At 34.5% G+C, this 15,014-nt stretch overlaps 1 protein-coding gene across 1 annotated transcript in view; it reads left to right on the plus strand.

Moving 5' to 3' along the window:
- The window catches only part of TBC1D5 (TBC1 domain family member 5), a 650,187-nt gene that overhangs the window by 262,001 nt on the left and 373,172 nt on the right, over positions 1 to 15,014 (plus strand). Inside the window, exon 4 of the mRNA XM_044678890.1 lies at positions 11,786 to 11,918. Within this exon, the coding sequence (XP_044534825.1) occupies positions 11,825 to 11,918 (94 nt within the window). The 5' untranslated portion in view covers positions 11,786 to 11,824. The remainder of the gene's footprint in view (positions 1 to 11,785; positions 11,919 to 15,014) is intronic.

Here is a 15,014-nt window from a genome sequence, read left to right on the forward strand (position 1 = left end):
AAGGCCTAGACTTCCCAGCGGAAGAGTTTGGGTGAAAGCTTGTCCCATGAGCTGGAACAATAGCAGATTGGGCTCCATAGAAGAACAAGTCTTGACTTTGTTGTTGTTTTTCAGTAATTTCAGACTCTCTGTTAACCCTATTTGGGATTTTCTTGGTGGAGATACTAGAGGGGTTTGTCATTTCCTTCTCCAGTTCATGTTACGAAGGAGGAAGCGAGGCAGACAGGGTCAAATGACTTGTCCAGGGTCACATAGCTAGGAAGTATCTAAGGTCGGAATAGGTGGCAGGGCCAGTGGTACAACTCGCCTGAACTTATTAATGGCTTAATAATGCCATTGCCAGGTGCATAATTGATGAGCTAAGGCCACAGAAAATCTAAAAAGTTGTGGCACTTAAAGTATACTTGGAAGTCATACTATTTGCCACCAATTACATGGACTGATTGATTGTTAGTCCCCAAAGCAATGGTGTTTTCTTCTTTATCTCAAAAGACCATCATATTAGCCCATAGAAGTGTTTTATTTTCCCATGTTAAATGGGGCAATATTATCTGGTCTGAGAATTCTTTACTTTTCTGTATTCAGGTATGTGTTAGCTTAAAATCCATCTTATTTTCTCATAGTACAGCTTTTTTTTTTTATAACTAAATGTATTTACATTACCCAAATATCTTTTAGATATAATTAACACAAAAATGGTATAAGGAGCAAGGTAAAAGAATTTTCCTCTTCATGATTAAGTCACCTGCCCATAAAACATATATACCATAGGATTAGGTCGCCAGTTTTTACTACCTTATTCTTTATGAACTTTAATCCTTCTTCTAATATGTGAAGCTACTGATTGGTCCCTGGCTGATGTTTTTTATATTAATTTTAAAGTTTTGGTTTAAAACATGTAAACAAGAAGGCCAGGTATCTTTCTGTCAGCCGATTTTCATGCATAACTTTTCTAAGTGGGATTGCTCATCACAGTTAGTAATAGTGTAAAAATATGGTGGACATAAGCTTATGGTTTATAAAAAGCTCTCAACATTAATTTTTTAATCCTGAAAATTAGGTCAGTCTTTGAACTTCTTAAGAAGTTAATATTTTGAAACTTAGAGAATCCTTTCAAAATCAAAGAGAATTAGAATGCTTCCCATATTTTTAGGGGGGAAAATTGCAAGTGATAAAATATTAGCTTTATTGATTTGCTTATATTTAACACAGGAAAACTGTAATCAGAGCTCAGGAGATGACCTATTAAACAACATATTATAATCTGGGGATATGTTCTTAGTTTAAGGAAATTATTGCTTTCCATATTTATATGCAAAGACCTGAAAATATCATGATAGAGATTTTCACATTGATACTTCAATGTATTTCTTATCTGCCAAATAATTATAGATATTTTAAATGTTTGAAGAAGCAGTATCGATATATTAGCTTCTAGGAATTGAAATTATTTGTTGAATGTTTTTTTTTTTGTGAAGTCTTAAAAAGAGAATATTTGGTAGTGATATTTTTTTTTCTGGAGAAGAAAAAAATTTATACTCTTAAACCAAATCTTCATTTTATTTTCAAGTTCTCTGATAATTATTGTAAGGTTAACATTTGAAGTATATAAGTATTTAGCATCAAAACTAGGAGTTTTATTTTGCAAGTGTTTAATTCCAGATCAATTTGAATATGCATGCTTAAACATTGTTTAATTTTAAAATTAATTCCTAGGAATGTTCATTTTTAAAAGATATTCTGTTTTTTCCTACATAAATTTCTGCAGTTAAAAATTTTATCTCTTCTATTAACTAAACAATTCCTCTATACTCACTTCATTGGAAACTTAATTAGCTCTTACTGGTATCTCCATGCATATGACTCACAAATTTAGCCTGAATCACATCTGTATCACTGATTGCCCATTGGACATTTCAAAATGGATATCCCAGAAAGATTTTAAACTTAACATGTTCAGAACTAAATTCATCTTTCCCACTAGAAACCTTTTCTTCCAAACTTTTCTCTTTGCCACAAGCACCACTGTTCTTCCAAACTCTCAGCTTCATAACCAAAGCATTAATTGTCCTCAACTCCTCACTCATGAATAAATCTTGTATCTTTTTCCATAACATCTCTCCCAACTAACCCCTTCTCTTCAGTCACAGCTACCACCCTAGCGCCAGCCCTCATAAGTGCCTTTCACTAATATTGACCAGGAAACCAGCTGGTTTTCTGCCTCATCCTCCCTGCGTCACTCCATCATTACTGCCGAAATGACCGTGGGACGCCCAAACCCTCACACCTGTGGTGGCCTCCAGGATCAAATAGAAGCTTTTCTGGTTGTCTTTCCATCCTCACTGACAGTCTTCCTGTTGTCTGTTTCTCCTTTCTAAACCCGCCGGGTCCTAAACTGGCCCCTTGTTTCCTTTCTGGTTTTCACGCCTTGGCACTGGTTGTTCCCCTGCTACCCCTCTGCTTAAACCTGTAGAATCCCTCTCTATACAACGCAAGTGCATTTTCTTGAAGAAATCTTTCCTGATTTCCCCGAGTACTGATGTCCTTCCTCCTAAACTTCTTTGAATTTCGCCACTTTGTGTTTATTTGTATTTGTTCGCTTTATTATGTTTACATGTATGTGTGCAGATAGCTATAACTATAGCTATAGATATATTCTTGTCTTCCCCAGTAGAAGGTCAGCTGTTTGTGAAGGATTATTTTATTCTTTAGATGTGCATCTCTAATGCTCTAATGCTTAACACAGTGCCTGGCACGTAGAATGTACTAAAGAAATGTATGCTGATTGAACGATTAATTATAATTAATTTATTAATTTATCATGTGGCTTTTCTTAATCTCCCCATCCCCCCATTCCCATTGATAATCACTTATGTATGTCATTGTCAAGAAACTTTTACTGATTTGATTTGTCAGTATATTCTTTAGTCATTTCTTTTTCAGAATAATTTCACCTCTGCAGATTCTGCCCTTTTAAACTTTAGAAGAACCATGATACTCAGATAGTCTTGAAATTAAGTTTGTAGTGCAATACAGAATAGAGGTAGCTAAAAGTGGTACAGTGGATAGAAAGCTAGACCTGGAGTCAAAAAGACTCATCTTTTTGAGTTCAAATCTTGTCTCTGTCATTACCCAGCTGTATATCCCTGGGCAAGTCACTTAACCCTGTATGCCTCAGTTTGTTATGAGCTGGAAAAGGAAATGGTAAGCTACTCTAGTATCTCTTCCAGGAAAACCCAAAATGACCAAAATAACTGAACAACAACAACACAGAACCTGGCTATATTTTCCCTGATAGAGGAAATGTCTCATTTTACATTCAGTATTTTTCGCTGTCCTTTTAATCAGATCTTAACTTATTTTGAAGAGAACTTTTACATTGCTATCATAAAAGCAGTCAGTTTTCCATTTACTGTTCTTGTGTCTTGAAACAGATATTGTAAAGTAGTATACAAAAAATAGATTATAATTTCTCCAAGTGCTGTTTTGGTTAAATTTTTTTTTACTGTTCACTGGGTGATAAGACAGAATAGGGAAAAGGATACAAAGATAGTGAAAAATAAAGTATAGGTATATTAGACAGCATTCATTGATCCTCATCAGCATGATGAGAAGCTGAGGAAAGCTGAGGCAGCTTATATATGATCTTAGAAAGGGCAGTTTTGTGGTCATGGCTGCCAAATAAAGTGATGCTTCTTCTTTTCCTCACCATTTTAGTAATTGAGAAACCTAAAAAGTACCAGAAAATACTCCTCAAAACTTCTAACTTTAATGAAACATGAAAAGAAAGGATCATTGATTGCTTTCTGGCCATATATAGACAACTTAAAAGAAGTTGCTGGACATAGAATGAGTAAATGGTTCTTTCCATGCCTCTCCCCACTATGGATCAGTCACCATTCTCCACATAATGTCCTACATAGAAGCTTGATAAAATATTCATTTATGGTGATAGTCTTTGGGGACAAACTTTTGGTGTACTTTTCTCTCTTTATTTTCTTATGGTGTTAATCTGCAGTTCTCATTGGTTCACTTATCTTCTTAGCCCAAGTGACAGATCTCTTTATGTAGTTCAAGCTCTTCTGTTTCCAGGGCCTCATTGGTAACTATATGTTTGGAATTTCTTTCTGAATAATATCTCATTGACTTTGCCAGCTCACTGTGCCCAAAAAGAAAATCATTTTCTTTCCCTATAAACTCAGTACATGAACTTCTCCATGTCTGTCGAAAGTACCACCGTACTGCCAGTCATCAAGAAATGAAGCCTAGGACTTATGCTTGATTCTTCCTTCTCCCTCATTTCTCCCCTTCTAGTCAGCTGTTAATCAAACACCATAATATGCCTGGGACATTCCAGGGCATGGGGCTAGGATCTAGTGTATAAACTCAAACGTACAACAAACAGATTCTACCATAAAAAAACAGCTTATATTCAACAAGGAAATCACTATGTCTATGTAAAAGCACATATAAAATACAGAAGTTTTAGAAAGGAGGTGACTAACATCTGGAGAAGTACACAGGCTCCTGTTAAGTCTTGTTCGTTCTACCTCGTTGGTCTTTCTTGGCTCTGTCCTCATTTCTCTCGTCACAGCACCACTCTTCTGGCTCACCATCACGGTAGCATTCTCTTTGTTCTACCTGCTTCCAAGGGCTCCCCTTTAATAGTCTTCAAGGCACAGAGTTAATTGTATCCTTGACTTTACAATATGAAAATGAAGAAAAAGCTGTCTTAAAGTGAGCTAACTAGCCCAAGTTTATATTGCTGATCTTTTTTTTTAAGAAATATGACTTAAATAATGACACAAGACAATAGATTAAATAGCATCATGATGCATGATTTACATTTTAAAAGTTTGCTTAGTAGCTAGAAAGGTAAACTATTATATTTGGTATTTAAGTGAACCTGGTAATTAATTATGGGTAGTATTTTTTCTTCTTTTTATAAGTATTGAGGCTTTCATTTTTTTTTCAATTTTTTGTTTTTTAAACCCTTACCATCTGTCTTAGAATCAATACTATGTATTGGTTCCAAGGCAGAAGAGTAGTAAAGGTTAGGCAAGAGGGGTTAAGTGACTTGCCCAGGGTCACACAACTAGGAAGTGTATGAGGTCAGATTTGAACCCAGGACCTCCCATCTCTAGCAGGGCTCTCAATCCACTGAGCTACCCAGCTGCCCCCTGGCTTTCATTTTAAATAAAATCATCATCCCTTTTACATTTCAACCCTTTCTGGAAGGAAGGCCTGCCAATCATTTAAAGTAAACCTAATGTGATTCAAAGCATAGACTGAAAGAGAGTTGAGAAATCTTCCCATCCCAACCCCTGTTGTAACCCCTTCATTTTATAGTTGAGGTAACTAAAGCCTAGTCACGTGGAAGACCTCAGATTCTTTTATGCAAACAAAAGATCAACATGTTAGAATATTTCAGTCCTTGTTTTGGTTTTCTAAAAGCTCCTTCTTGCTATGACTCCAGAACATCTGAATTTTAGAAGTATGTGTGTGGAAATGATCATCATTTTCTGCTTCTTCCTGATTAGTTATGTTGTTTTTGTGTCTGGAATTTTAATTTGCAACTGATTCTTTACCCAGGTGTGTTAAGTCTTAATCGTCTATGACAATGATAGGGTTAAATGTGCTTTATTTAAAGCCTTTGTGATAATTGTTCTTTGATGTGTAGACCCTCAGTGTAGCTCTAGAGACAACTATTTAGTAGACAGCATTTGAATAATACAAATGTGTGGTTGATAAAAATGGATTAAAGTTTCAGGGTGGTACCAATGGGTGATATTTAATATTGAATGACATGTATTAAGACAAATGCTTTTATATATAATTTATTTGGCATTGTAAATGCACTTATCTTGTGAGATACAGACCCCCTATTGCCACATGAAGTATTCTGGAAAGGTTTGGAGTAAATAAATAATAAAAGCACTTTGATATACAATCTAACAATATTAAATATTAAGACTTTCAGATGATTGATTTTAATACTTAATTAACTTATTTAAAGTCCAATCTAACCATTTTGTATTAAAGATTGACAGACAGGAGCTCAAGTGGAGGGATTTTTATTGAATAAGACTCCAGCACATATTTCCCCAGCACTGCATTCAACTTTGGCTTACATGACTAAGTAATACTCCCTTCCCATCCCCTGAGCCCATTTTTTGGACCAGTTTATTGTCTTCTGATTCTGAGGATGAAATTTCATTTTGATACATTTTTCCTCTATCTTTAGTTTCATTATGTAAGATGCCATTTCTCAGACATTGCCTAGTCCTCATGGCAAAAAAGCCCTATCTGGAGTAGATGATACTTCTTCTGATGTCAATTTTTCTTAAACTCTGGGCATCGTATAGTCCATTTAAGCTCTTTGTTATGTTTTTCTTACCCAAGAGATCTTTATGTAAAATAATAGTCATTTCTATGTTTAACTTGTAAGTTTATCATCCATCAAGAATTTAAATGAATGAAATATGCTTATCAGAGCTTTTCTCTGAATATGGATGTGTAACAGCATAATTTAGAATACTAACGCAATGTCTAAATATTGGAAAAAGTAGAGGAAGGAACAAGAGTGTAACATACATGGAGCTTGATATTAAGTAAGAATAGTTATTTTTTCTAGAGGTTTTGTCTATATAATGCCATTTGGGAAATGAAAAACTAAGTTGATGAACCATTTGTTTTATGACAGCAATGCCAACAATTGGTTCCATTTCTTCATTCCTCCTCCTCTTTTTTGGCCATGGAGACTCCTGTTTGACACACTAGGAGGATGTTTATAGCTTAGATCTTCCTGTTAAGAATGTAAACACCTTGAGGGAAGAGAAAATTTCATTTTGGTCTTTGTATCCTCAGTGCTTATCACCCTGTCTGACACATAAAAGGTATCTAATAAAGGCCTTTTAATTAATAATAACTAGCATTTATATAGCTCTTTAAGGTTTGCAAAATATTTAATATTTGTTCACACAATAATTTCTCATTTGATCCTGTACATAGAGGAAAAAACATTTAGAAGCTGTTCACTTTGACTTTTTTTGATTAAATATCCAATTTGTTATATTTTTTTCAATTCTTTAAATTGGAAAGCATGAGAAAATTTTATTTTCCCCCAGTTGTCTTTTAGCTAAGCTGTAGTCTTAAAATGTTGTCCATTTGTACTCTTTTTCAATTTCTCTCAAGTCTTATTAATCATTCTTATATAAATTTCCTCCTTTAGGATAATCATCTTTAACCACACAGGAAAGGAACTGATTTTGCAAGTCACATGATTCAATTCTGGGATCCGGGTTTTTTATCATATGATTTTATCATTAGTTTTTTATCTTAAAAGAAATTTACAATTTATATATTGCTTGCTAAGGTGGCATTACAACTTTATAGCAGAGGGCAGCTGGGTAGCTCAGTGGAGTGAGAGTCAGGCCTAGAGACGGGAGGTCCTGAGTTCAAACCCGGCCTCAGATACTTCCCAGCTGTGTGACCCTGGACAAGTCACTTGACCCCCATTGCCCACCCTTACCACTCTTCCACCTAGGAGCCAATACACAGAAGTTAAGGGTTTAAAAAAAAACAAAACACTTTATAGCAGAGTCACCTGTAGAGTTATAGGGATGAAGTGAATTCATCTGTTCTCTGTGTAATTATATATTATTGTTTCTTTACTAAATTGACAACATTACTTTCCCACCTCATGTTTAATTTTTCTAATGCCATTTTCAATGTTTACCCCTACTAGGGTATAGATTTGAGTGTCAGGCATTGAGCTCTAAATTTTAATTTAATAAATATTTTAATAAGTGTATTAGAATAATTACTTAGTAAATGATAACTATTTGTCCTGAATTTATTTTATCTCCAGTATGCCATATGGAGGAAGTTATTTAAAGACATAGGCCTAAATTGTTAGCTGTAATGCAAATTTAAATTGGAATTATTTTTTGGACCAAGAATCATCTTGTATAAAGGCATGTTCACCATGAATTTAAATATTTTTAAATTATCACAACAAAGAGATTTAAATAAAAGTTGTTGCTTTTGAAGGAATAATCTCAATTATAGTAGACTAATATTTTGCTTTGTGATTGACTTAAAATGTAAATTTGAAAAATATCAAATATTGAGTTGTTTTTTTAAAAAAAAACTTTATCTTCTAAGAAACTAATCATGACATCTAGTTTTATAAGTAGAAAAAACAGCATTATTTAAAAATCAATAGAAAATAAATGTCAAAAAATTCATTTTGAACTTTCTGAAATAATAACTATAATAAATAATGAACCTTGAAGTTGCATAAATCTTTTATCCCATTTTAAATGACAAAATCCGTGACTATAAACTGACTGGACAGAGATTGGGGGAAAGAGATTCAAATCAGTCCAAAAAAAGTTTTAAAAATAACTCTTCTCTGTTTTGCTTCATTTCAATTAAAAAAAAGTCTGCTCCCCAAGATGTGACATTTACTCAGGACAGGAGGTAGGAGAAATTACTTAATCTTTTTGATTTATCTGCAAAGTAGGAACAATAATATTTTTACGACCTCTCTAGATTAGTGGAAGTCTGACTTGACAGAATGTAACCTATTTGAGAGGGAAATATTTTCTTTTTCTTTTTTTTTTTTTTTTAACTTTGAATCTATAGGTAGGTAGATGAATAGGTAATTTAGTGCGTGCAAGCAACTGTGCTAAATGTTGTTGATGCAAATACAAGCAGTGTGGTTGATAAGTATATAAAGTGATTCTAGAGAAGTGGAGGGAGAGTGAAAGAGATTCCAGAAAAATAGTGTAGATGCTGGGTTAGGGCAAAATAAAGCCAGAGTTCACCAATCATATGACCCATTGGAGGAATCCAGGTTCTGTGGGAAGAAGGTACAATTGATGACCCTCAGAGCAGAAATCATTGTAAGGAGAATTCTGGGAAGTGGCCAGCACAGCACAAGGTTTCCAGAGACAGGGTAGGTAGTTATAAATGTTTCTTGATTGATTGAAATGAAGTAATGCAATTTATAATGTCAAAATCTTATAAAACATATCAAGATTACACCCCTATCCCCAAGCAGTATTGAAGTTGAAAGGTATGAATCATTTTACATCTGCAGACATAACCAAAGACCAAGGGTATTACACATGCTTAATGTTATTGTAGATTATGGTATGTTAATTTAATATTCTGATTAAAATGTCATACTATTAAAATCTACTATCATACTTAAACTTTGGAATACCAGTTTTCATATCACTAGAATAAAATGAAAAGTACTTAGTGGTAAAACTATACTGATTGTAATCTTGGGATTTGGGAAGAAATTCAGCATCTTGCAGTCTTTTGCATTGTCATTAATGCATATCAGTTTTCATTGTATAATATTTTAGATGTAGATGAATAAAAAAAACTTACCAATATTATGTTAGAAATAGCTGCTTTGAATAAATCTTGGGTGTTTATTGTCCTTTGTTTATTATAGCTAAACAGCACAAAATATAGTTACTTGGATTTTTTGGATTTTGCTTAAATTTATGTTAACTGTATTTAAAAAAGTAATTTTTAAAGATCATAAAGTCTTTGAGAGGGAAGAAGACATTAGAGATTTTGCAGATGAGGAGACTAAGTAATATAGTAAGTAGGGGTAGAGCTAATAAAGCTAAACTCTAGAATTTCAGTGCACTTTCTACCAGGCCAGGACATGAGATGTGATTCTTAATTTAAACTTACAAATAACTTGGCTTTGAAGTTTTAAAGTGTCCTAAAAAAGGGTCCAATTGTTTCCAGACTACAAAAAACAACTTTTTCAAAGAAATGAAGAAACAAGAGACCGTTAGGATTTGTGGTTCCAGTTATTTTTCTCTTATTTGATCAATAACTGTACTGACTATTACAACTTTTTCTACCAACAGAGTACCTGGTTGCAAAAGTTACATATATCTTCTTTAAAAAAAAAGTGGGAAGAGATTTTTATGTGTTAAAGACATACCAGTACCTATTTAAATCTATTTTTCTTGTAATGCACTGAGAAAAATTGACACCATTGGAGAATGGAGAACTATGTAGAAGCTATCCATTGAAAATGAAAGCAGTAAAATAATTTTTAGTCATTTAGCTGACTTACAACTAAATTAATCAGTTCTTGAAGTAAAACCTAAATCTGCCTTCCTTGAGCCCATTGCTGTTGAATTTGCTCCATGTGCAGAATTTGTGATAGATGCTTGTGCTTATCAGTTCCCTTCATTTAGTGCAATTCACTAGACATGTAGGAAGCAGCTACTGTGTGTAAGACTCTGGTTTACTGATTTGTTACTGTTAAAGCACTATGAAAATAGTTTTGTAATTATTCACAAAATGCACTGAACAAAATTTGTCCAGGGGGAAGCTGGGTAGCTCAGTGGATTGAGAGCCGGTCCTAGAGATGGGAGGTCCTGGATTCAAACCTGGCCTCAGCCACTTCCCAGCTGTGTGACCCTGGGCAAGTCACTTGACCCCCATTGCCCACCCTTACCACTCTTCCACCTATAAGTCAATGCACAGAAATTAAGGGTTTAAAATAAAAAAAAATTTGTCCACCTGTTGGACATAAACTCACTTGACCCAGGAAGAAGTGAATAAAGAAGTTTCTAATGTAATTACTGTTCTTATTTGTATCCATTTAAACGAAAAAGGGGAGATTGGATTTCATTTCATGGTATATTTTAAATTAAGAATGTAGTATCTGATTGATAAATAAAATTTAAAGAAATTCTAGAAATATTTAAGGTCTTTGAAATGCTAGAAGATGCAATGACTCAACTTCATTCTTCAACTCTTTTTTTTTTTTTTTTGACCAAATGTAGAGGAATGAGAATCCTGGTTGGTAGAAACCTTGGTATTAATAAAAATCACTTTAATAAAGCGAATTCATGGAAAACTATTGAAATTTCTATTTTAGTTGTGCAAAGTAATTGAATCCCCTTTCTTATGAACTTATGGTACTATGAACTATTGAAGGATTCATTCATGTGCTATCATTTGGATTAATTATTAATTTTAAAAGCACCTTCTATGTGGTAGGCATTGTACTAGGTACTAAGGATACAGGAATCTTGCCTTCAAGCGACTTACATTCTAATGTAAAAAGCCATGTTCATGTCATTGACATATACATGTTGACGTAACTAAATCTACGTATACTTTTGCATATGTGCCTACATACATCATGCAGTGCTCATGCAGAGTATCTTTGTGGGAAAGACCCCAGACCCTGAGGAGCCCTGAGCAGCACTGCAGAAGGGGGCACTTCAGTGTTATCTTCAAAGAACCATTGGCCCAGCAAGGAGGGTTCTTGGGGCCGAGCGGGCGCAGCAGCCATCAGCAAGCTCTGGAGACAGTCTGGAGCTTCCTGCATGAGAAACGGCAAGAATGCCACCTTTGCTGGGCAGGTGTGGAGGGGAGTGAGGCGCGATAATATTAGAAAGGCGAGATGGGACCCAGCTGGGCAGAGCTTTGAATGCCAAAGACATGGATTTCACTTTCATCCAGAGGTAAAAGGAAACCATTGGAATTAATTGAGTAGAGAGCGGACAGCATGCTTACTGTTTTAGTTCCACTCTGCTCTTTGACTACTTTGATTTTGAACAAATCCATTCACTTGTATTGGGCCTCCGTTTTCTCATGTGTACAATGAACTCTCCTTTGGCTTTAACTCTCATAATTTTAAGATTTTTTTTTTTTGGCTTCTTCCATGCAGTTTCAGAGAATCAATTAAGAAATAATAGTGACCAGTCCTGTGTGTTTGTTTTTCTTTCAGAGCATCCATTACTTTTGAGGATAGTTGCTATTGCTAGCTATGTTTCCTTCCTTCTCTGAAACTCGTCACCCCCTGCAGGCTGAAGAACAAGAAGTTGGCATTGACCCTTTGTTGAGTTATTTGAAGTCTGAAGGTAAGTTTTGTATTCCTGTGCTTTCCCCTTTGTCCTCTGGAAACTTTAGATGAGAGTTTGATAACAGCGAAGCCTGTCATAATTTGTTTAATTCTCCCAATGAGGCTGAGCAGGGCAACTTGAAGAACATTTCACAGAATGTGTGTAGTACTCTCTGACGCTAATGAAAACCACAAAAAGTCAACTTTCAATTACATACAGAAACATTAGCCAAATGTTTAATGCGCTGTCATCCTTTTAAAATCATAAACCAAACAGTGACTTTAGCAGAAGAATGTAGAAAAGCAAAGTAGGCTGCGTCCAAGCTCTTTTAACTTCTTTAAGAGTTGTTTTTTCTAAAATAAATCAACCTTTTTTAAAGGTATAGTTCACCCCCTAAGCTTTAGGCTTATACAAGGATAAAAACTTATTCTTGTCTATTTTTCTTTGAATTCTCAAGTTTCGACTATGATTTTAAGTGGACAATAATAGAATCAAACTGTTAAAAATAGAATTGTATTTTTTTCCCTTAATAAATCAATATGTAGTGAGAATACTCCATTGATTTTGTAGAAACTGTTAAATCATTTTCTATATTCCTATCCTTTTCTAATAATTTATTAGCAATTATAATATTGGTTTAGTGGAATTAAATAATAAACTTAAGCTTCTTAGAAATTTTATCCTACCACCAAGAAAATATTCAGGAAATTCTTAGAGATGCACAGTAACCCCAGGGGCCAATCTGCTACATGATTACCAGTAATGTTCCATTTCCTTTGCTAGGATTATGTGATAAAATTATATTTAAATTAGTCAAAATAAGTTTTGTATGCTTCTTGTCCACTTAACCCAAATTGTTCTTTCTACACATCTTTATTACATTCTGCGATTTAAACATTCTATTCATTTATCTAGTAAGTTGGTTTTTAGTTAATGTAAGTGATTGGAGAAATAAATTTCGATGGAAATGAGTATATTTTATTCTCAGTTGTTTTCAATACAGTATTGAAATGTCACTATAATGTGACTTTTGATGTTGAAAATAATATTTTATGCTACCACATGTTCTAATCATTATATTCTTGATGCATTTAGGACTTTCCAAAATAGCTATCTATGTTTTAGCTGCTTCCTAAGAATTTTTTCTTTGTTTAAAGTGAGGCAGTTTGGGTCTGTAATTTCATCTGCGTAGAGGACTCATGGTTTGGAAATTCTTTCTATTGGCAGAGTCTAAATGTAAATCATCATCTTACACAGTGGCCTGGGGCCCTGGGAGCTCCACTTGTCCATGCTTATAGAAATGGTATGTCTGAGAAGCAGGTTTTGAATGCAGATCTACCTTACTCTTAGGCTACTAGTATGTCCACTATGCCTCATTGTCTTTCAGATTTTCCATATGACATAATTACTATTTAGTGTGGTATTGCAAAATTGGCATTGCAAACGTGTACCACACATTTAAAGGACTTTTCTTTAATGAAATTCAAAAAAATTAGGATATAAAAATATTTTCTCAAAATTAAGTAATCTTTAGTCAATTTTTAAAATAAGTGTGATTCTTGTGATTGGCATAAAATGTCACTCTAAATTATGACTGTTTCTGGTTTATATGCATATTTCTTGTCAGTTTTTTTTTAGGGGGAAGGGGGTTAAATATAAATTTCAACTATAACTATTTCACTGAAAATAGAGATTTTTTTAACCCTGTTACAAAAACATTTTAAATTAATTTTACCTGTTATTGTTTGCAGGAACGATTAGTTACCTTGACTGAAAAGGCTTTTCGTTTATATCCTATCCTAACATTTCTCTGACATACAGAGTTATTAGGACTGAATTGATGTTTAAAAGTGCCATTAATTCATTTACCCCAAATGTTCATTAACAATGTAAATGTATGCTGATGTTCTATGAGACAAGGAAGTGACTAATGACTCTTCGCACTAACAACACTTAAAATGAATAGAAACTTTAGATAGCTAATCTTGAAGTAATCAAGACCCTCATTCAGCTTGGCTTCTCTGTATGCTCTAAAACAGCTGTCAACTGTTAAAAATATATACAAAACACACACATACGCACATGCACATGCAAAGGGAAAGATATGTAAATATATGGCTCTTCAAAGTCATAAAGGTTACTAACCATAGTGGATTTTGTGCATTGTATATGTAAATATTTTATAGAAAGCATCTATTTCGCCTTCATAAATTTCCTTTTTTGAACAGAAATGTGCATTGCATTTTAATATGGCCTTCCCATTCAACTGAAGTGTCATCACCTTGCTAGTATGTTTGTTTGTTTTTAAAATGTTTTTGTAGGAGCTTCAACTTTAGATTTGAAAGTGTTGATGTATTTTTGAAGCCTTACCACAGCCTACCCGCCATGCTTCTTTGGCATTAGACTATCTGGCTCTCAGGTTGTTCCATTTGTAATTAGTCAGAGACTGATGTAGGATCGGTGATGAGCCTGAGTAAAATCATTCCTTTTTATCCTTCTTTCAGTCACCCCCAGCCCCGGCTGCTCCACCCTACCAAGGAGCAGTAACCTACCGTTTTTTCAAGCTGAATTTTAACCATTCATGAGAGAAACATGGCATTAAAAAGGGCCTGAGAAAGGAGAAACACCAAAGCAGTTAAGAAGTGATTATGAAAAGCAAACACTTAGGATGGTCATGAGACTGTTTGTGACTGTATGTATATGTGACTCATGTATACATGAGAAAATGGAGAGAGTGCCGAGAGAGAGCGCCTTACAGCACCGTGGGGCCCTTTCTGCAGCTGATTACGTGGTTGCTTGCGTCTCTCCTTTTTCTTTTTTAACATTAAAGAGAATAGGGAGTACAACAAACTTGAAATACCACAGAACATCTAAAGTCCTCTAACTAAAGTAGTGGAAAATTCAGCAGAAAACACAATGTATGGGGGCAGCTACATGGTTCAGTGGATTAAGAGCCAGGCCTAGAGATGGGAGGTCCTGGGTTCGAATTCAGCCTCAGACACTTAACCCCCATTGCCTAGCCCTATATTGTTCTTTTATCTTGAAACCAATATTTAGTATAAATTCTAAAACATAAGGTAAGGAGGGGGAGGGGGGGATTTGGAGGAAGGAAGG

This window comes from Gracilinanus agilis, chromosome 5, assembly GCF_016433145.1.
Source record: "Gracilinanus agilis isolate LMUSP501 chromosome 5, AgileGrace, whole genome shotgun sequence".
NCBI classification, from domain to species: Eukaryota; Metazoa; Chordata; class Mammalia; order Didelphimorphia; family Didelphidae; genus Gracilinanus; species Gracilinanus agilis.